This window comes from Muntiacus reevesi, chromosome 6 (assembly GCF_963930625.1).
Source record: "Muntiacus reevesi chromosome 6, mMunRee1.1, whole genome shotgun sequence".
Classification (NCBI taxonomy): domain Eukaryota; kingdom Metazoa; phylum Chordata; class Mammalia; order Artiodactyla; family Cervidae; genus Muntiacus; species Muntiacus reevesi.
In genome coordinates this window covers 105,706,835-105,730,134 of record NC_089254.1, presented here as the reverse complement: position 1 = coordinate 105,730,134, position 23,300 = coordinate 105,706,835, and the positions used below count along the sequence as shown (strand labels likewise).

The following is a 23,300-nucleotide window of genomic DNA, read 5'->3' as shown; positions in this document are numbered from 1 at the left end:
AGGGCCACGGGGACACCTTGCGGGCAGTGAGAAAGCCTGGTGGGGGGGCTGGGGGGGTGCGGTGGGCTCAGCCAGGAGGCAACCAGCTACCCTCGAAAAAGGTCAGAAGTGCTCCAGCCAGAACATACCTGAAAAATCCCACAGCAAAGCGAACCAGATCAGAGAATCCAGCCAAAGAGCCATCTCCTCAAAGAGGATCTAACAAGCGAACGCCATGATGATTCAAGAAAAAACGATGCGATCCTGGTCCAGAAGCTTGGAGAACACTGCGTGTTACAGCCCTTCCTTAAAGGGGCCAAAAGTGCTCTGAAAAACACACCTGGTTGGGCATCCCACTTTCACCCTGGAAACCACCGAGCGAGAAACGCAAAGGAGCCCATTTAAGTATCAGAAAACAAGCTCGGAGAACCTGACCTAGGAGAAGCCAAGTCTGTGTTCAATGGACTGGAGTGCTTTGAAAACTCCAGCAGTTTATAAACTTTAAAAAGTTCTGAAACATCTTTGTAGTTAATGTTACAAACCAGCATTTTCCAGGTTTAAAAAGTACTTTCAATGTATGTCACCTCCAAGAAAATGTGAACGACACAGGCTGAGATCCTGCTGTTGTTCCTCGGTAGTGAGGACGGATTAACACTGGTCCATGCGCTTAAAAAAACATTTTGTTTAGACACTTCCTATAATAGCACTTCGGGTTTATATTTAGACAAGGAATAAAGTGAGGCAGAAACCACTTCTAGACAAGTACGCGTCTAACTCTGGACTCGGGAGGCTCCTGCTCTCCGTGTTCCCCACCCCGCTCCTGAGAACCTGGTGTTTTAAGATGCTCAACGCTCTGCCTGAGAGCGAAGAAGCAAACACAGCGTTTACTCCACACCTGGCCTCCCCTCCGCGGCAAGGCATGGCATTTCTCACATCTAATTCTAAAATCGGTATGTCTCTACAAAGCAACACATGTTCTTTACCACGGTAGTAGGGCTTTCTTCCCTCAGATGCTATTAGTAAACCAAGGGTACAAAGGTCCCTATAGTCAAGGCTATGGTCTTTTCAGAGGCATTGTGAGAGCGGGACTGTGGAGAAGGCAGATGCCAAAGAATTGATGCCTTTGAACTGTGGTGCTGGAGAAGACTCCTGAAAGTCCCTTGGACTGCAAGGAGATCAAACCACTCAATCTTAAGGGAGATGAGCCCTGAATATTCACTGGAAGGACTGATGCTGAAGCTCCGGTATTTTGGTCATCTGATGCAAACAGCTGACTCATTGGAAAAGTCCCCGATGCTGGGAAAGATTGAGGGCAGAAGGAAAAGAGGGCGTCAGAGGATGAGATGGCTGGACAACATCACCAATGCAATGAACATGAACTTGGGCAAACTCTGGGAGATGGTGAGGGACAGGGAGGCCTGGCGTGCTGCAGTCTGTGGGGTTGCAAAGAGTCAGACACAACTGGGCAACTGAATACCACCACCACCACCTCATATATGCACACAGACCCTGTAAGATATGTATTTCCTATAAAACAGAAGTCTCCCTATTAGAATAGCAATGTTCATTAGCATATTAAAAGCTCCTCAGTATCCAACCTAGCATTTCCTAAATGCATTTACTCACACATCTTCCCTTCTATAGGCTTCCCAGGTGGCACTAGTGGTAAAGAACCTGCCTGCCAATGCAGGAGACACAGCTTCGATCCCTGGGTCGGGAAGACCCCCTGGAGGAGGGTATGGCAACCCACTCCAGTATTCTTGCCTGGAGAATCCCATAGACAGAGGAGCCTGGTGGGCTACCGTCCATGGGGTCGCAAAACAGTTGGACATGACTGAAGTGCACAAACACTTCACTTCCATTCCAATATCTTACATGTCACAGAACATAGATGGGCAAACACTGCTCTAAAACAAATGACTGAAAACGCAGGGAGTGGTAAAGCTGAGTTGCTTTATTATAAAAATAGGAACTGAACAGTGCATCAGAGTATCAAGTGATACGTGCATGATAGGCTTCACCATAAAGTCCGGCTAAATCGCCGACGTCCACAAACACAACACAACCCCCTGCCCAGGACAGAGGCAGCGACACACGGGACACTTGCAAACGGACCGCTGAGGAGCACCTCCCGTGAGATGGCCCGCAGGCGGCGCCATCGCCAGCACTCTGCGTCCCCTGAGGGCAGGCAGTCCTCACCCTCCAGTTTCGGGAGCCTCTATCTGATGCAAGCAAAGTGAGTCGCTCAGTCGTGTCTGACTCTTTGCGACCCCATGGACTGTAGCCCGCCAGGCTCCTCTGCCCATGGGGTTCTCCAGGCAAGAATACTGGAGTGGGTACTTGTTCCTTTATCCTGAGGATCTTCCCGACCCAGGGATCAAGCCTGGGTCTCCTGCATTGCAGACAAGATTCTCTACCCTCTGAACCATGACTGACTAGCAAACCATTCCTGAATCAAGTGGGCAAGGCTACCTTTATCTTGGGAAGTGAAAGAAAGACTTCTGTCCATAATAAGGTGTCTACTTGCAAGAAGCAGAAAGCTGGGGCAGGGGGTGGGGGTGGGGGGCAGCTTCAAAGCTGCCAGAGTGGGTTCAGCCCCAGTCTCTGGCACATTCTATGTGCTGAGGAAGAGCGGTTATTACCACATTGCAAGATGATCCGCTAAGACTGGAGTGGAGTGGTCAGAAGAAACCAATCTCGGGCTTTTTTTCTTCCCCACCCTCCCCCATACCGAAGCCCCCTAGTTCCCTTATGTCTGGGACGCCACTTGGGGCTGAACTCTGCGTTCCCCGGTTTCTCAGCCTCAACCCCACTTCAAACCTTCCCCTCCAGCCCAACCAGGGCAGGCCTCCCTGCCTCCTGCAGGAGGGCCTCCAGGCTCTCTGGCCTCTCCCCCACATCCTGACTTTCACATGCTTCCTCGGCACGCTTAACTAACTATGTTAGCTACTCGGGGCCACGTTTCTGTGGGCCTGTTCTCTCAGATGGCCAACAGCATTCCTAGCTTGTGTCAATCAGAATATAGTTCTCAATCACTAATAACGCTTTAATATTCCAAGCCACGGCATGAAGTGTGTCAAGAAAATTTGTAGCAAATGCACATTCTCAGGCATGATGACAATGGTTTCAACACCCATCTACTATGGCTAGGAGTTGCGAAGTCCACAAAAAAAGATAGGAAGGTCGCAGCATCGCTAAGAAAAAGAAACTTCCACACTGAAGACAATTCATTAGTACAAAATCCAGTTACAACTCAACAAAATTATAAAACATAAATGGATTTCACGAAATTAAAACAGTTTCACGCAGGGCATGGAGTATGAGGGGATCCGGAGAAGCTGAACGACTAAGATGGGAGGATGGGAAGCGGAGCCCTGCAGGGAGAACCAACAGTCAGGTATCTCACCCCTAACCCTTCACCCGCGTCAGCACACCTGCGGAGGGACCTGCTGCAAGCAGAGCAGACACCCAGGTGACCCAGCACTGGGCTGAGGGAGCAGAAACATCCTGCTCAGAGCAGGCTCGCTGCTTCTATTGTCTTCTGTCTTCATAAGCTAAACCACTGCATTATAAATACATGTGAACTGTAGAAAACTGGAGGAAAAAAACACAAGCCAAAAGAATAAACTAAAAATAACCCATAATTCCACTACTCAGAGATAATCACTATAAACATTTTGGCTTATTATCTTTATTTAAAAAAAAAAGTACACGCACACTAAAAAAAGAAAATTTTAGACATTACATATATTGTTTTATAGCATGCTGTGGTCTCACCGAATACAGAATTACAGAAATGCAAAGATTTGTCTAAAAATGCTGAGATCATAACCCTTAACAGCAAAATGTGAAAACAAATATTCAATAGGAAGGCATTAAATAGTGTACCAGTGGCAGAGTATTAACCCATCATTTTTTATATTTTCTTAAGACTGAATTCCTAAAAGTAGATTGGCTATTTATATTTCAAAGTGCATACACACACACAAAACCTGGTTCTTGCAAAAAATTATTCTTCTTCAGGCAATGACTGAATGGACTCATTTCTTCATATCCTCACCAGAAGTGGCTTATTTTTCAATCTATGCCAAAATTTAAAACAAACAGTATCTCATTGATTTGCTTTCCCAGGAGTACTACTAGTAAAGCTGAATTTTTGTTTCTTGACCCTTCTTTAAAAAAATGACCAGTTTGCTCATATCCCCCCATAGTGGCGAAGGAGGTGGGACAAGTATTTTTATCTTAGTTCTATAAGCCCTCTTTTTGTAGTAAGGAAAGCAAATTTACCTGAAAGGTACACTATTTCTTTCCGTTTGTCATTTGGTTTTTAATTTTATTTGTGGCATTTTTAACATATAGAAGCTTAATTATTCTCAAGTAATCAATGGAGACTTTTCCTTCATGGTTCCTGCTTTTGGGGTTATACGCTGAGAGGACTCCTCCATCCTGAGATCACTTGCATTATCTTTTGGTACTTAAAAATCTGGGTTGTGGGGGGACACTTTAAAAGCACACAAGTTCTCCATCCTAAAATCACAAGCGTTTTTATTACTCCAAATATTTTCGGCAGCACACACACACATGCACACATTTCATACAATCTCTTTTTCAAAGTATTCTCTGCCATAGGCCTTTTTAAAAAAATCACAGCTTACTAGATTTGAACAGTCTTCAATGGTTTTATAAGGCCAGTGAGTCACATCTCACTCCACTTCACGACAGTCCCAAAGTCCAGAGCTGTTCACCTCTGTCCCACAAGTATCCAATCACTCTCCTTTAACGTCCCCCCATTACTAAAAGACTAAGAAGAATAAGCTCATTCTTGGGAGGCAACCCAGTTCTGCATAATGAATTCTGTCCTAATTATCAATAGGAAGATATCAATCTTGAAGAGCATTTCTACCTTGCTTCCTTCTTCTCTTCCACCTTCATATAAATCAGAACACCTGGGTAAAAGCTGGAGCCCTGGAGTCACCGTCTCATTTTAACTCAAGCCTGGCCACCGAAGAATTGATGCTTTTGAACTGTGGTGTTAGAGAAGACTCTTGAGAGTCCCTTGGACTGCAAGGAGATCCAACCAGTCCATCCTAAAGGAAATCAGTCCTGAATATTCAGTGGAAGGACTGATGAAGTTGAAACTCTAGTACTCTGGCCAGCTGACACAAATAACTGACTCATTGGAAAAGACCCTGATGCTGGGAAAGATTGAGGGCAGGAGAAGGGGACGACAGAGGATGAGATGGTTGAATGGCATCACCGACTCAATGGACGTGAGTATGAGTAAACTCCGGGAGTTGGTGATGGACAGGGAGGCCTGGTGTGCTGCAGTCCACGGGGTCACAAAGAATCAGACATGACTGAGCAACTGAACTGAACTGAACTGGCCACCGAGTAGGCCTGACCTTAACCACCCAAGTCCTCGGCTTCTTCCCCAAGAGGCTGTCAGAGGATTAAACAACAGCAACTCTAACCCGAGGGGCTTGGTCAAGATGTGAAAATATTAGTCGTTACAGTCATTTCCAACTCTGCAACCCGGTGGACTGTAGCCCGCCAGGCTCCTCCGTCCATGGGATTCTCCAGGCAAGAATACTGGAGAGGGCCGCCGTTTCTTTCTCCAGGGACTCTTCCCAACCCAGGGATTGAACCCGAGTCTCCTGCATGGCAGGTGGATTCTTTACCACCTGAGCCACCAGGAAAGCCCCCAGATGCGAAGCGGGGAGGATGTTTAGGAGCCAAGTGTGAGTTACTGGAGTTAACTGGTGCGCCTGCACGAGGGCCACGTGCCTGTCACAAGGTCCCACGCCTACAAGAGGTCTGTGTAGAGAGAAGGAAAAACGAGAGAAAGAAACGAGAGAAAGAAACCACAAGTCCAGGCCAAGGTGAGGTGCTCGGACAGTGACCGGGCGGGGCCTCAGGGAGCCCAGGAAAGGCTCCCCCGCCCCCTGGGTGACGCGAAGGGGACACGGTTCTGGAGGCCGAAGGAGACCAAGAGGGCAGCGGGGCCACTTCTGGGAAGGGGGCCGCCACAACAGGGGGCCCCGCAAAGACTCCGCTCACCTGATCCAAGGGTCCCAAGGACCAAGCCTGGGCGTCCCAACCCTGCTTTCAAACACGAAGAAGGTGACGCTTTACGGGGCGGTCCAAATGTCGTGAACGGTAAAAGCTATGGCATTCCCATGGAATCCACACACTCTGAACGACTGAAGAAAACGGAAGTCAACTGAAAACCATCTCACTTTTTAAACAAGGAAGTAAGAAGTTTTCTACCTCTAGATCCAACAACATTCTACATCTTCTGTCTCAAGCAACACGTTCTATACTCAAGCGGAAAGAAATAAAGCACACGTATGTTTTTTCCAGAAGCTGTATTCTTGTGCATAAAAAATTTTAAAGCCACCAAACATCACAATAATCCTGTTTATAGTGTGCATTATTAATCGGACAGATTGCAAAGCTTAAAATCCTTAAAGTCCTTAAGGTTTTATTTAAGTTTATTCCTCATTTCACATTCGTGTCTCAGTTTTGAGAGACAAATGAAGGAAAACAATTTGTTAAGAAACAACCCAATAGCACCCCACCAAAACAAGCACACACACAAAACAAGACAAACTTCAAACTGGTCCTTAAAACATTACATTCTTTTCTCCAGGTGTAACTAAAAGCTCGAAATTCATTCTGAGTCTGGACTCAACTGCCAAGGCCCATGGCCTTGGAACCTATGCAGGGCTGAAACAGCAAAAAATAAAACACAAACACACTCCTTCAATTTTTGGCACCCTAAATTTGAAGGAGGGCAAGTAACTATTCTTCAATCTAAAGCCTGTTCGCTTGAACTTTCCTTGCAGAAAGAAAGGCATCCTATGTCTGCTGGGCAAACTGGGAGTGAACTTCTGATCAAAAGGCACGCAGGGACCCAAGAAAGGCCTCTCCTGTGAGAAAGCTCACTGGGCCTCCAGGACCCAGAGTCAGAGCTCTCTCAACAGGGAAGAGTCTCAACCAACCAAAGGATTTCACCTCAAAGCTAAGGCGGCAACACTTAACCTGAGGCAAAGACCTCAATCTTGTTTTTAAAAAACACACACACACACAGAAAAATTTTAAACATCTGTACTTAAAACTAGTTCTGAAGAAAAAGAAGGAAATTAAAGTTTCACAAGTTGCTTTCTTGGCACTTTCCTGAACTTTCAGAGCCGAAGAAAGCCTGAGCATTTTTCCGTCCAGCTCTGTGTTAGTTCCCGGGGATGTGGTAGAACAGTTTATTAAAAAAGCTCGCACTCTTACCCAATTTAAGTGCGGTGACTGCTTCTGTAGCCAAAATCCGAGGTGGTCAGACACTGGGTATAAATCAGAATTATTCCAGATTTCTTCATTCAGAAAGCAAATGAAGTACCCATGACCAAGTTTTATGCTCCTCTGGGGATGCAAAATATAAAGACTATGTCCTGCCTTCAAGGAATTCAGTCTGTAAAGTATGGGAAGTAAGGCTGCATTGACAACCCAGACTAAGCTAATTATCTCTAGAGGATAATAATCAGTAAGAGACAAAGGAGTCAACATGTCTGTAATATATGTATATTAGAGCTATGAGTCGACAGAGCTGTAACATCCAAGGAAACTGCAGGATATTACCAGGTATCAGCAGGCTGTTAGTTACCCATGTGGTGGGTGCACAGCAGGAAAGGGGGGCCTGCCTCCGAGGACCTGCATCATGGCCCTAAGAGCTGCTGCTGTAGTCACTCAGTTGTGTCTGACTCTTTGCAACCACATGGACTGCAGCACACCAGGCTTCCCTGTCCTTCACTATCTCCCAGAGTTTGCTCAAATTCATGTCCACTGAGTCGGTGATGAGAGGATAGTATGAACTGGTGAAAAACCCTAATACTAGAGCTAAAGGTTTTTTTCTCCCTTTTGTTAAAATAAGTTTAAAAAAAAATAAGTTTTTAAAAGATGATTCCAATGACAAAAAAAGCTAAATATTTTTAAACAGTATTTCACCCAACCCTCTAGAGCTTAATGACAACTCTCTCTAGAAACCTCCAAAAATGGGCATAATAGAGTTAAAGCAAGTCAGTCTCCTGCATGCTGTATGCATGCCTCAGAATTTGAAATGCGTTGCAACTATTTCAACTTACCAGGGAAAGCAACAGAACTTTTAAGTAAATTTTCCCCCAATACCCAAGGACACTTTTAGATCAAGAGAACGTTAGGTGTAAATTTTTTAGATTAAAAAAAAAAATTTTTTTTTTTTTGCTTCTTAAACAATGCTCCCTATTTTTTCTACACAATCCATAAACGCTGCAGGATTTCAGAAAACCAGGTAAGATAGGGTGGCTACAAAATGAATCGTTAAACTTACAACTGGCCATGCTTTTGCACACTGCTAAAGCTATGCTGAGGTCTAAAAGTTGGGGGTTTCAAGTAAAAGTGAATTTCATTCCCTTCTGTCACTCGAATGAGTGCATTTCCAAAACTGCGTGACCCCTGACTCCACTAACTTGGACTGTTTTAATGCCACTTCGCGAAGAGCAATTACACAGAGCAAATAAATACTTAACTGCAATTCTTCATTTGCACCCTCACCACCAACTCCAGCTGCGAACTGCGAGCAACGACAGTGATCCAATCCCAAAAGAAGATCCTATTTTTGGCAGAGAGCTCGCTAAAGGGAGAAAACCCTCAACTTTGGAGGATTAGGCTCAAGGAACGTTCACCATGCGTTTCTCCCCGGAACCACCAGTACTCGGCCTACAGCACACGGGGGGCCGGGAAGGGCGCGTGGGGCGACCCCTGCACGCGGCCGGCCGGCGCCCGGGTTACCTGCGGGGTCAGCGCGCGCTCCCGCCGGGTGCAGGGCCGGGGGCGCGCCGAGGCGGCGGCGCAGGCCCGGCCCGACTCGCGGGCGCTCCGAGAGCGCCGCGGAGGGGGGCGGGGGGGGCGCTCCGTCCGCTTCGGCCGCCGCACTCGCATCCCTGCGCGCAGCCCCGGGCCCGCTCCCCGTGGAGAACCGGGCAAAGGGTCGACTGTTACCCAATAATAGCGCCCTGCACGGTCGCAACAATGCGGGCGGGGAAACCCGGGAGCCGCGGGGCAGGGAACCGGAAAGCAGAGAGAGCCCGGCTCCGCGGCTCCTCCGGCGCGCGAGCCCAGTACTTTACTTGAGAGCACGAGTCGGGGGCAAGTGACGCTCGGGGGAGCAGTGGGTCCCCACGGGGGCCGAGGGAAAGAGGGCGCGGGTCCGGGCGCCCAGTGGTTGGGGGGGGGGGTGTCGCCGACTGAGGAGAGGTGAGGCGCGCGCGCCCGACCGCCCCGGGGGCCGCTCACCGAGCCCGGCTCCGCGGCCCGAGCCGGGTCGCGCTGGGAAAGGGGCGGGCGCCACCAGGCCGCCGCCTCGGGCGCGATGAATCGGGCTTTTTTTTTTTTTTCCCCCCAGTGCGTAGTCCGGGCCTGGGCCGTCCCGAGCCCGCGTCCGGGGCCGCGGCCAGGCCAGGCCCGAACCGGCCGGGGTGACTCAGGGCCGGGCTCCGCGCGCGCGCGCGCGCTCGCTCCCCTCCCGCCCCCGGCGCCCTCTGCCCACGAGTGCCCCGGCCCCCGCCGCCATTCCGCCCGGTCGCGGCTCGGCGCCTCAGGCCTCTCGCCCGGCGCCTGAGCTCGGCCGCCGCGGCCCCAGTCACTGCGACACCGCGGCTCCGGGTCGGGCCTGCGCCGCCGCCGCCTCCCGTCAGCCCCGGCGCCGCCGCCAACTCACCCGCATTTCCCGGCTGCCTAAATGGCTCCGGCGACGTCTCCACCTGGTCGCTGGGCCCGGCCCCGGTTAAATCCCCGTCCCGCCAAGGTCTCGCCGCGTCCCTCAGCCGCCGGGGCTGCCCCGCCTGGAGCTGCGTGCGACACGGCTCCCGCCTCCTCCTCCTCCTCCGGGCCCGCCCGCCGGCCCTCCTCCCGCCGCCGCCGCCGCCGCCGCCGCCGCCACCGCCTGCACCACGCAACCTCCGCCCTCTCGCCTTCCCTCCGCCGCTCCCCGCCCTCCCGGCCTCACCGGCTCCGGCTCCCGCGGTGGAGAAGCTGGTGGGGGAGGGCCGGAACGCTCCGCCATCGGCGTCCGGGGCGGGGGAGCCGGGAAACCGTCGCCGCCATCTCCCCACCAGCCCCGCGGAGCGGGAGGGGCCCGGAAAGCTCCCGCCCGCCGTGCTCCGGCCCCGGGTTCTCCCCACCCCGCCCGCCGCCCCGCGCCGCCGAGGCCCCGCTCGCGGGGCTGCTCTCTACCTGAAAGGCCCGCGGGCCCCTGGCCGTGGACGCCGTGCCCTCCCCGGACGGGCGCACCGGATCCTCCTCCAGGTTTTACAGCCTCCCTGGCCTTGGGGGCCGCCTCTGAGGACCCGGCTTCCCGCCACTTTGGGCCGAACGAGGGTGGGGGGGGTGGTCACCTTCCTAGGTCGGGGCCCCAGCCTGAGGAGAAACCGCCCTGAAACACCCCGGAGCAGAGGGTCTCACACGCCCGCCCTCCCCGGCTCCTACGCGCACACACACATACACCCTCAACCGACGCGGATCACAACTACACCCGCTGGATCTACCTCCCCGGCCGGGAGGATAACCAAAAGCCATAACCCGACCGGCTGATAAAAGTCAGAGATGGGCGAGTGACCCTGAAAGGCTGGCACAGCAGACTCCAGAGAAACGTGCCGTCCATTCTCGTCCATTCTCTTGAACCCCAGGACACCTGCGGCCTCGTGGATCGGCACCTCAAAGTCCCAGCTCCTCGGCGCCTCTCTGTCTCTCTCAAATCGGTTCGGAGAGCAAAGCAAATTAGTTTCCCTCATTAAACTCTAACCCACTCTTTTTTGAACAAACGTCGACAAAGACTTACTTTACCATTAATCTCTGTAAAGATAAATGAAGAAGGGAATTGAAGATCTTACAACTATGAATGGGATGAGGTATGACTATTGAATAGGACTGTTTTCACCAGTGCTGCGGAGTCGTTCGTCGCATTCATCTGAAATTAACTCACAAGTGGGTACCTGAAATACAAATTTTGGCAGCGTAGATGGCCACCTGGCTTCCTATGGGGGGGGACACAGGTGAGCAAGCCTGGACTTGGAGGGGCTTCTGCTCTAATACCATGGTCCATGAACAATTCAGCATGGAAGGATTTCAGGTTATCTGGGACAAAGACTTGATGAGTGTAACTTCCTGTTTTGCTCCAAAACTAAAACATTAAGTATCACCTTGGGGTGAAAATGCTAGGCCCAGAGCCTAGGGCTATTCCCACAGCCCTCACTATTTACTGAGGAATATGGGTGTCTCTTAGAAGAAATATCTAAGAGATATTTGTATATGTGGTTCCTCCTATTGAAATGTGGCCTTTTGTCAACAACTCTTTATCTTTGAAAGTATGGCATTTGTCTGTACCTGTCACCAGAGTATGTGATCTCAGTCTGCTTGAGGACAGAGTATGTGATCTCAGCCTATTTAAGGATTTTTAAATTTGTGCTTTATATCCACAGTGGACATGAGTTGGAGCAGGCTCCGGGAGATGGTGAAGGACAGAGAAGCCTGGCATGCTGCAGTCCATGCGGCTGCAAAGAGTTGGACAGGACTGAGCAACTGAACAGCAGCAAATATCCTATACTTCTAAATACTCGAAGCTTAGATGTACTTAACTTTCTCATGGGCACATGGGAGGACTGAAGGTAAAAATGGAAGGCTTGTACATATATATGTACACATATATGGGAGACTGCACGTATATGGTTTCTCTGAGACCCTCACTTCCGTGTGCTTTCCCCAGAGGACAAGCTAGCTCATCTCCTGTTTCCCTAACCTGTCCTCTCCCGTCTCATCATTCAATATGGCCGTCTTGTCTGTGACTCACCACAGCTAAGACTTGAATTGAATGGGTCAACTTTCCCTTTGCTGTTTGTTTCTTCCAACTTCTGTTTTCCCTTAATGGAAGGATTTAGTTCATCTCTACCTTCCTCTCCACTTCTCATTGCCTCAATTCCCGGTTCTTAACTTCTTCCAGCCTTTACTCTCCGCTCATCTGCACTATTATTCTTAGCTCTAAGACTACACCATTGACTCTTATGTCCACTTCATAACCAGGTTGCATCTGTACCACTTCTGCTCTGCACAGGTTACCTTGCCTCCCACCTAACCATTTATTCTCTTTCCACTCCAAAACTTCTCCATCTTCGCCCCGATCTCAGCAAAACTGATGTTGTCCCCATCAGATGACCCAGCATTTGGAGGGGTAATTAACTTATAGACGTTAGAGTCAAAATTCAAAATAGTCTTGACTAGAATATTAGGCCAAAACCTAGGATAAAATATAACTTTGCAAACCTAAAACAATATGATGAAGTTCAAAAAGCCCATGTTTTAAATTTAAGCAGACCTCGGTTTATATTCAAACTCAAACTACCATCTTTTGTCTTGGTTAAGCCAACTTATATGGGGATTAAAATACTTACCTCATTAGGTTGTTGTGAAGAGTAATTCCTTCATAGTCACAACATACTTCCTGAAACAGTGTTAGTCCCTAATTCCTTCGTAATCCCAGCATACTTCCTGAAACAGTGTTAGTCCCTTTTTTTTTCTTGTCTTCTGTACAGTTGAGATTTACTGACCGCCCTATTTGGTGGTTGATAACGCTGACATTTTCTAAGTCATCAGTTCAGTTCAATTGCTCAGTTGTGTCTGACTCTGCAACCCCATGGTTTCAAAGTCATACAGGCCTGAAAACAGTATATTGACCCATGAACCTTGCATCCCAGAGCTAGTCACCATCCTAAAGAAATCTTTTGTCTATTTTGGCTCAGTCTGGGGACATACATTATCATCATCACACTCACTTTCCAAAGAAAAACTTAAGACTTCAACAGTAGCAGTTTGACCCGAACCACAGCTTAATTGGTGGCATAACCTGACACAGTGACTCCCAAGTGCGAGTCAATCCATGCCTTTACTACGATGTTTCCCCACACCTGTATCGTTCCTGTAACCTTCTGAATGGTTTTCCTGGTTCTCATCTCTGCTGTCCTTCCAGCCTGCACAGTGACTGAACCCCACTGATTCATTCCAAACTGATGCCTTCATCATTGAATCTTTATCCTTTCAAACTTTTCAGTGGCTCCCCACTGTTTATAGGGTTCAGTCAAAACTCTGACCTCGTGCCTAAAGTGGACCATAATCTTGTCCTAACTTACTTTTCCAAATTTTTTCCAACCATTTCCCAGAAGGAACTCTCAACTTCATCCCATCCTATTAAACCTACTGTTGACCCACAAATACCTGCCTTGAATCACCATTTGTGAATGCTTCCTTCCCTTGGTTCCTGAAACAAACGGAAATGGTCCCTCCTCCTTTCCTTCATCTGCAAATCACCCTCACCTTTTCATGTCCACTTTTTCACATCCACTTCCGGAAGCCTACTTTGTGGAAGCCTACTTTGTACCTTCTGCACAGGGTTTTGTGAATTCTTCCAATTGCCAGCCTCTTATGTGCGCCGTTAAAGGAGGTAGTCCTTGGTCAGGCGTTATTTCCACCAGACGCCTCAGTATTGTGCCTGAAGAACAGGGAACAGTGTTCCAAAATAGCTGTTTACTAGTCAAATCTGAAAGGATACCATGTCACTTGATGAGCCATCTGACCTATTGTTTCCAAGATGTGAGTAAGGAACTAGCCATCCAGAGCAAATTAAATTCGTTTAACAAGAGAGTTCCCAAACCTGTCTTTGCCTCAGAATCACCTGGGGATTTGAACACTGATTCCAGGGCTCATTCCAGACCTACTGAGTCAAAACTGGGTGGGAAGGGGGAAGGGATGAAATTTGAAACTGTCACAGAGTTTATATCATGGCTTTACTACTTATTATCTGAGTAACTCTGAACAAGTTGCTTAACCTCTCTGTGCCTTCCCCTATGAACTGGGGATGACAGTATCTCATATGAGGTTGTTATGAATATAACAACTTAAACATGAACTTTCTTGCTGGTTGCTCAGCGGTAAAGAATCTGCTTGCAATGCAGGAGATAAGGTCCCTGGGTCGGGAAGATCTCCTGGAGGAGGAAGTGGCAACCCACTCCAGTGTTCTTGCCTGGGAAATCCCATGGACAGAGGAGCCTGGTGGGTACAGTCCATGGGGTTGCAAGAGTCAGACACGACTTAGGACTAAAGTACCACTGCCGATGATGATGTTGCTGATCTAATTATCCAGGGCCAATCTGGTGACCTGAGTTTGGGAACCACTGATTTAATAGACTACTCCTTCCTGTGTTAAAGTTTCAAATGTTATGATCTTAAAACTTCTGGTGTTAGCATTGTTGACGTATTACATAAGTCTTACTTGTTTTGAAATCATGTATTTCAAGGAAGAGGAGCTAAGTAAGCAGATTTTTCAATTAAATTTGCTTATTTAATCCAAATCATGAAGTATACTTTATGCATGCTTTAAAAAAAACAAACTAGTTTCTCTTAGGAAAATAACTACCCATGTACTATGCTAAGTAGAGTAATCCAACCAGCTTAACATTCAAAGGAAGCAATCAGGAAAGATACGAAATAATACACGATTTCTTCTATTTTTTCTTCTATTTAGGATAATGAGTTGTAAGTTCTTTTTGGAGAGGTAGGTTTTTAATCTTCGGTTTCAATTCATTAGAAAAAATTCATAGCTCATGTTAGTCCACCAAATTCCAAACAATATTTTAATGATATTAAATGTAACTAGCCATAAAAATAGGAAGCAAAAAATTTACTTAACCAAAGTCACAAAGTAACTGTGTCTGAATGGGGAATACAGAATGGGTAGCCCCACCTTCTCAACTCTTGACTGATAAATGGCCTATACAAACAAATACACAAAGGCCTTATTTTTATTGTCTGGAATTCCACCAAAGAAAGATTCCTAGTATCCTCTCTTAAAGACTCACATAGCTCTGGGATGGTAGAATCCCATGGTGAATCAAAAGTGATTCACACGTCAGCACTAACTAGTTTAATCAGATGGCCTTCTTTCTCACCCGTGTAGGGTAACAGCCAAAGAAAGGAAGGTTTGGGACATATTAAGTTTTGAGGATAGACAGTGCTTTAGGGCAGGCTGAAGGCCTTGGGGTCAGAGGTTCTGGTGAGAAGAGCCATAAGCAAAAGAAGGGACTGAGGAAAGGAGACTGACTGAAGGACATATAAAGTCTAATCTGTTCAAGTCCAGATTTTGCACGTTGAGAAGGCCTAAGCCTCTTGTTTTGAGGACCCTTAAGACAGAAAAAAACTGTTGTGAGACAGTCATGAATCAAATAGGCTTTAGAATTTGGGGGACCTGAACACCATGGTAACATTCAATCAGGTTGGGCCATATGGAATTGCAACACATTTTCTAATGATTCGACCTTGTGTCTGTGAGGAAATTATTGGGTTCCAGGAAATTGCCCTAAAATCTCTTCTTCCAGGAAACTTTGCCTGACCTTACACACACCAACTGAACCCCACACCCACATGGGAATCAGGTGCCTGCTTTTTGTGATTCTTTTATACCATGTGTTAATACTTATTGAAGAGTTTGTCTATATTGCATTATAATTTTCCTTTCTCTATTTCCCACTCTCTCATAGGTTATAAGCTTCTTGAATACAGAGAAGATGTCTTTTATTACTATATGTACAGTATTTATCATAGTTCCCGGTACATAGTCTATTGAAAAAATAGTTAGAACCCAACTCATGGATTAGTGGGGATTGTTTACACTATGAAACCCAGTGATGCCACTTTCCTGCTCAAAAGTCTTTAACGATTCCCTATATCCTACAAAAAGAATGACAAACACGTCATTCCTAGTATTAAAACACCCTCCACACCTCAGCTTCGATGGACTTACTCCTCTCTGGTTTCTTACACATACCAAATCAGATCCAAACTGGACTCCTGAACGGTCTCTGTGTGTTTCCTCTTCTAACCACGCTTTCTGTATTAGTTATTCTTCCCCAATCACTGCTCACTTCCAGGTGGCACAGTGGTAAAGAATCCGCCTACCAGGCAGGAGACACAAGAGATGCAGGTTTGATCCTTGGTTCGGGAAGATCCCCTGGAGGAGGAAATAAATGGTAACCCACTGCAGTATTCTTGCCTGGAAAAACCCTTGGACAGAGGAGCCTGGCGGGCTACAGTCCATGGGGTCGCAAAGAGCTGGACACGACAGCCTAGCACAAAGAGAATCACTGCTCTCCCCAGTACAATTCATTCTTCTGGGTCTACCTTAAATGGAATTTCCTCAGTGAAACCCTTCTTTTCCTCTGCCTAATGTGAATTCCAACTCCATCACTCCCCCCCCCCTCCCCCACGCACACACACTCACTGGGTGAGCTTCTAGAAGACATTCTTACACAAGTTTGTGATACAGGACTGTATTCATCAAGCAATAGGAGATACACCAAAGATACAAATATATAGAAGCGGAACCAACAGGAGAGATATATATATAAAATTCGATGCCTCAGGTATATTTATTCTGCCCTCTTTTTCAACCTCCATGTCCACTAGTTCATTAAACCCTATCCAATAAGACCTGTATTAGCTTTCATTTGCGCTGCTGCAATGGCCTTCTGCTGGTCTCGCTACCTCCTCTCTTCTAATTCATCCTCCATGTAGCCATGGAGTTGTGTTCCCCACCACCACCCCAGAATATGATAGTGACTTCCTCAAGAAGCAGAAGATCATGGGCTCTGGAGTTAGATGGTCTGAGTTGACCCCACCACTTAACGGCTGTTGGACCCTGCAAAAGTTATTTCACCAGTCTCTGCCTCAACTTCTTCACCTGTAAAATGGGAACAGTACACACTGCATAGGATGGTTTTTAAAGGTGGGCTGTATACTGTTTATAACAGCCAGGACATGGAAGCAACCTAGATGCCCATCAGCAGACAAATGGATAAGGAAGCTGTGGTACACATACACCATGGAATATTACTCAGCCATTAAAAAGAATTCATTTGAATCAGTTCTAATGAGATGGATGAAACTGGAGCTCATTATACAGAGTGAAGTAAGCCAGAAAGATAAAGACCAATACAGTATACTAACGCATATATATGGAATTTAGAAAGATGGTAACAATAACCCTATATGCAAAACAGAAAATGAGACACAGATGTACAGAACAGACTTTGGGACTCTGTGGGAGAAGGCGAGGGTGGGATGGTCTGAGAGAACAGCACTGAAACAAGTATACTGTCAAGGGTGGAACAGATCAGCAGCCCAGGTTGGATGCATGAGAAGTGCTCAGGGCTGGTGCACTGGGAAGACCCAGAGGGATGGGATGGAGAGGGAGACAGGAGGGGGGATCGGGATGGGGAACACATGTAAATCCATGGCTGATTCATGTCAGTGTATGGAAAAGACCACTACAATATTGTAAAGTAATTAGCCTCCAACTAATAAAAATAAATGGAAAAAAATAAATAAAATATTCTATTTTAAATAAAAAAAAATAAAGGTGGGCCGTAGCATTTCATGGTGTTGGATGCCTGACACACAGAAAGCATTTGGCATATTATTGTCGTTATTCAACAAAAAACTCTCAAGGGTTTCACATCCCTAAGGAAGACATTCAGTGATAATGTTCACAGCGTGACCTCTGCCTCCCTTCCCAGTATCCCCTCCAGCCACATCTCTTCCTGGACCTTGGGTTGCAGCCACAGTGACAACCCAAGGGGATCCCCCCAGGAAGTGTGGGGGCTCCTGGTAGAGACCTCTGTTGAGAATGTCCTCCTTACTTTTTCTTTCTCCCTGAGTCATTCTCCGGACCCCTAATCCCATGTCATCTTCTCTCTGAAGTTTCCTCCGCCTCTTCTTACTCTACTGTATCCTGATATTTTTGCATAAATGCTGGCCAGAAGTCTGCTGAGAAATTGCCTTTCACCTTGAACTTTCTTTTTTGATTGCCAGAAATGGGGTTTCCAATTTAGAGCCACTATTCTTGTATGTAATGTAATACATGTAAAGTATATCTTGGATTATTCCAAGTTTTTATTGGCATAAATTGGAGAGGACATTCTCGTTGTGAATGATGTGTGTTTTCCAGGTCATACCACATTTGTGCCAAGAAAAACTTTATAGCCCTTCAACACTATTTGTTTATGATACATTTTTAAAGAAAAGCAATAGTATTTTGAGAATGTGTACAGAGAATTGAAGAAATTCCAATGACCTTAGAGCTAGGTGTTCTTGGTCTGAAAGGTCATTTGCTTTATGACTCAACGTTCACTTTGGGGGTAAAAAAGAAATGAACATTAAAGGAGACTGTAGGCCCGAGTTCTCAATGAACAGATAATAATCAACAAAGATATTATACTACCATTTTGTGAGAGAAATTATTTTACTTCCCACTCCATTAGTTTTTTTTTCTGTGGAAGAGAAGTGAAGCAAGCTCTCTCAAATTTGCAGACTTTCTCTGACTGTTTGGGAAAAAATGTATTTAACTTTTTAATATAATTTTTTAAAATGTAATTAAATAAAAAAATCCAGTTCAGACTTGTATCTGGGTAAGGAGCTCCTGGCTAGCTTTGAGAGCAGAATAAATTCAGGAACCAAATGCTTTTTTGTACAATGAGAGTTACATTTTATTTTTGCTGATAATGTCCCAGAAACCGAAGTCAATGTCATCAGCCACTGTTCCACCCCAGCAGCGACAAGGCCATTGGCAGGTGTTTGACTTTTCTATCAGCGCCATCGCGTTCAGGTCTGCTGCTGTGAGCTTAAGTAGTTCAGTGTACCATGATGAGAACAAGAATTACACCCCCTCCTGCCCTCCCAGCTGCCCCATAACTTGGTAGGTGAGTAAGAGACAGAAGACAGGTGGGAAACCAGCTACTAAGTATCCCAAGGAAGACTTCAGACTTTCCTCCTGTGTGGGAAGCTAGTCCCTCTTTCTCATTCTTTTGTCAATGATATTTTCTTTCTCCCTTCCAGTCACCCTGGCCTTTTACTTAAAGATTGGAACTAGGTAAATATCTAGCAATCTGGTTCCCTTATCGTTGTTAAGTTTGCTGACTTACTCGCCTTTAAATTAGCCCACGCTACCTGGACGATGCAAACTGATTTCTATTCTGAACATGCCAGCAAGGCCAAGTGGAAGAAATGGGCAGTGGGGTAAAATTTACTTTGAACCACAGATGCTTAAGTTCCTGATAGAATTAGGTGAGGAGATGTAAAGAGCAGGTATAAACACACTCTAATGGTCAAAAATATTGTGTGATTGTTTGAAATCCCGGGGTATCAAGAGTTGGGAAAAATAAAGCATTGACTGTGATCGTGTTCCTTGAGTGAGCACTTCATAAACCATTTGCTAACTGACCTACTTTCCCCTCCTGCAACTACAATGCCACATCTCAGACATGGGCCACAGGGTGGCTCTTGCACTGAGTGGGGTCAACCCCACTAGCTGCTGCAAGGAGCCTCTCCAGCTCCACCCTTGGCCTGAGAACGACTATGGGAAGAAGCAAGGAAGAGACACCCGTGGGGAACAGACAGACTCAGGTACCCAGGCTTGGGCCTGACAGCAGACAGAAGAGGGGGCGCGCACAGAAGGTGTCACACATAACTCCCTCTGGCTCCCCTGCAGCAGGAGCAGACGGGCATCTTGCATGATGGCCCCTGGCCAAACAATCCCATCTTTCTGGACATCCAGAGTTCACATCTGTGAGCATTCTCTGCAGCTCTTCCCAGAACCAGCATTTTCTAGCTGTAAGCTATTTGGGAACAGGGCTCTGTCTCCACTACACTGGTTTCCATAATTTGTCCCCAATCCCCTGTCCAGGCTCACTCCCCACTTCACTCCTCCCATACCCTGGAATTTACACTGGGCCACTCATGGTATCAACATTCTTGCGCTTTCCTTCCTTCTGGCAGTGGTGACGGTTTAGTCGCTAAGTTGTGTCCAACTCTTGCGACCCCATTATAGCCCACTAGGCTCCTCTGTCCATGGAATTTCCCAGGCAAGAATACTGGACTGGATTGCCATTTCCTTCTCCAGCGGATCTTCCCAGCCCAGGGATCGAGCCCGGGTCTCCTGCACTGCAGGCAGATTCTTTACCATCTGAGCCACCAGGGAAGCCCATCCTTTCCTTTACTACAATGTTTTCCCACACCTGTATCATTCCTTTCACCTTCTCTGTCCAGGGGATTCTCCAGGCAAGAATACTGGAGTGGGTTTCCATTTCCTTCTCCAAGGGATCTTCCCGACCCAGGAGTTGAACCTGGGTCTCCTGCGTTGCAGGCACCTTGTTTACTGACTGAACCACTAGGGAAGCCTTCCTTCCTGCTAGCTTTTGCTGATTAGATGCTTTTCTCACTCTTGTGTCCATCTGCTACAATCCTACTGACTTGTCTTTTGATTCCTAGCTTGGTTCTCACTTCATCAGACTTTCCAGATTCCCTTGGCTGAAATTAATCTCATTGTCCTTTGTATTCTCATGGTACTTTGTTTGGACCTCTGAGGTAAGCACAGAATCTTATGGTTTGTATCACTGCTGCATTCAATTCTAGGCTTCTTGTCTTTTCATCCTCTTGTCTTTCAAAAAGCAAATGGTTTTCATGTTGATGATATCCAGTTTATCAGATTTACTCTGTGCATGGTGCTTCTGATGTCAAGTCGAAGAACCCTTCAGTCCTAGATCCTGAAGATTTTCTCCTATGGTAAAATAAAGATTCTTGATCCTATGTTAGAGACAGGGAAAAAGAAGTTAAATATAATGGAGATATTGTAGAAGAAAAATTATTATGTTCACATTAATTAGGATTTCTTGCTGTTTAGAGAGAAGAAATGGTTAAGGCTATATGCATGTGAAAAAACAGGTGCCTTTCTGGGGGCAATTTTTTAGCCAAAACATTTGAATATGTAATAGTTATTGCAGGAAAAGCATGATATCAAATCAGAACTCAATGAATACTTTTTAGTAACAGAAACTGGGGACTGAAATAGATGTCAAAAAAGAATGCAAAGCAAATTGTTCTGAAAAGGATTTCTCAAGAATTTCTTTAGCCTGGATTTAAAGTTCTCAAAACTTTTACCTTATATATACACAGTTAACACACAGGGAGTTCAATATGCTAATGAATAATGTTAAAACATTTCCAATTGCAACTATAATGGATAATCAGTATGTTAGGGTGCTGCTCATTACATAAAGTCTATTAAGATTATTTTCAATAAGCTTATCTGGAAGTAGCACTTTGTTGAGAGATGAATTTTCTGAGTATGTCAATTTTTTATCCTGATTGATAGCCTCAAAGAAAATAATAAGATGCAAAGAGTTTTGCTTGTCTAATTTTAAAGTCAGTAATGACATGGGTTCTACCAAAATCAGCTCTCATTCTTTAAAACATGTTATTCACATAGGTAAAACTGTACAATAGTTTATGTGCTGTATCTCACTTCTCTCTACCCAGAGAGATGGCAACCTCTGAACTGTAGTCATCCCTGGAGGTAATATTCCATGTGGTAGCTTTCATATATGTCCATAAAGGTTTTGTGCTCCTCCCATTACGTGAAAGTGAAAGTCGCTCAGTCATGTCCAACTCTTTGCAACCCCATGGACTATACAGTCCATGAAATTTTCCAGGCCAGAATACTGGAGTGGGTAGCCTTTCCCTTCTCCAGGGGATCTTCCCCACCCAGGGATCGAACCCAGGTCTCCTGCATTGCAGGCGGATCCGTTGCCAGCTGAGCCAGGAGGGAAGCCCCTCCCACTAAGAGGCGGGGTCAGATTCCTCTCGCCTGGAATGTGTGCCGAACTCAGTGACTCGCTTGTAACAGACAGATTAAATGGGAAGTGATGATAGGAGACCTGGCTGTGACAGATGCTGTATTCTTCCTTGTTCCCTCTTGTGGATGGCTTACTCCGCGGGGAGCCAGCTGCCATGCTGCAAGGAAATCTCCCTGAGTGAGAACCCGAGGCCTCCTGCCAGCAGCCACGTGAGTTCACCATCTCTGAAGGGCATCCTCCAACCCCAGTCAAGCCGTCAGATGACTGCAGCCTCAGCTGACCTCCTGATTGGAACCACACAACAGACCCTGACCCAGAGCCACTCAGCTAAGCCACTCTTAAACTCCTGCCCCACAGAAAATCTGACTTTTTTTTTTTTATGGTGTGAGGCTAGGGTCAAGGTTTCTTTTTATTCCACAAGCATGTCCAGCTTTCTGAGCACCATTCATTGAGCAATTATCCTGTCTCCACTGAATTACCTTGGGGCCTTTGTCAAAGATCAGTTGGTCAGTGGGATTTACCCCAGGAATGCCAGAATAGGTCAACATAAGAACATCAGTGTAGCACACCACAGTGATAGAATGAAGGAAAAAAAACATGATCATCTCCTATACAACATCACATCATGCACACAAGATGAGGAAAAGCATTTGGCAAATTCCAATACCTTTTATGATAAAAAAAAAAACCCTCATAAACTAGAAATAAACAGGATAAAGGCCATATATTAAAAGCCCACAGCTAACATACTCAGTGGGGTTTCCCTGGTGGCTCAGCGGTAAAGAATCCTCCTGCTAATGCAGGAACCGCAGGAGATGCAGTTTTGAGCCCTGGGTTGGGAAGATGCCCTGAAGAAGGAAATGGCAACCCACTCCAGTGTTCTTGCCTGGGAAATCCTATGGACAGAGGAGCCTGGGGGCTATAGTCCATGGGGTCGCAAAGAGTGGGACATAATTTATCGACTAAACAACAACATAGTCAATGGTGAAACACTGAAAGCTTTTTTCCCAAGATCAAGAACAAGACAAGGATGCCCACTCTCACCACTTCCATTCAACACAGTACTGGAAATTTTAACCAAGAGAAGTCAGACAATAAAGAGAAATAAAATACCTCCAAATTGGAAAGAAAGAAGTAAAGCTATCTCCCTTCAAGGATGGCATGGTGTTTTATGTAGAAACTCTAAGGAATCCACAAAAAAAGTTTAGAGCTAATAAATGAATTTGACAAATTTTAAGGATATAAAATCAATGTGCAAAAATCAGGTGTACTTCAACATACTAGCAGTGAACAATTCGGAAAAGGAAATTCAGAAAACATCAATTCATAAATCCATGTTTATCCTTCTGCCAATATAACACTGAATTAATTGATGTACCTTTATGGAAAGATTTGCAATCAGGTAGTGTAAGTCCTTAAACTTTGTTCTTTCTGAAAATCATTCTGGTGATCTGAGACCTTTTATGTTTCCTTATAGATTTTAGAATCAGTTTGTCGATTTCTGTAAGAAAGCCTTTTGGGATTTTGACTGGGATATCTTTATCTCTTGAACCTGTTTCTCTCCAT

The 23,300-nt window shown here is 46.2% G+C and overlaps 2 protein-coding genes across 3 annotated transcripts in view; one reads left to right on the top strand and one right to left on the bottom strand.

The window, feature by feature from the left end:
* Nucleotides 1-10,138, bottom strand: part of CUL1 (cullin 1) — an 88,526-nt gene extending 78,388 nt beyond the window's left edge. Inside the window, exon 1 of one of the 2 annotated variants that reach the window (XM_065939329.1) lies at nucleotides 10,013-10,138. The gene's annotated coding sequence lies outside the window, so the exon portion shown is untranslated. Of the gene's footprint in view, nucleotides 1-9,724; nucleotides 9,874-10,012 lie in introns of those variants that run through there. The other variant, XM_065939328.1, reaches the window with a different exon arrangement.
* Nucleotides 9,037-15,575, top strand: LOC136170377 (uncharacterized). Its single transcript, XM_065938526.1, has 3 exons — nucleotides 9,037-9,125; nucleotides 9,492-10,989; nucleotides 11,484-15,575. Exons 1-2 carry the CDS (start codon nucleotides 9,037-9,039, stop codon nucleotides 10,594-10,596), a joined length of 1,194 nt encoding a protein of 397 aa, XP_065794598.1. The 3' UTR covers nucleotides 10,597-10,989; nucleotides 11,484-15,575.
* Nucleotides 15,576-23,300: the final 7,725 nt, after the last annotated feature.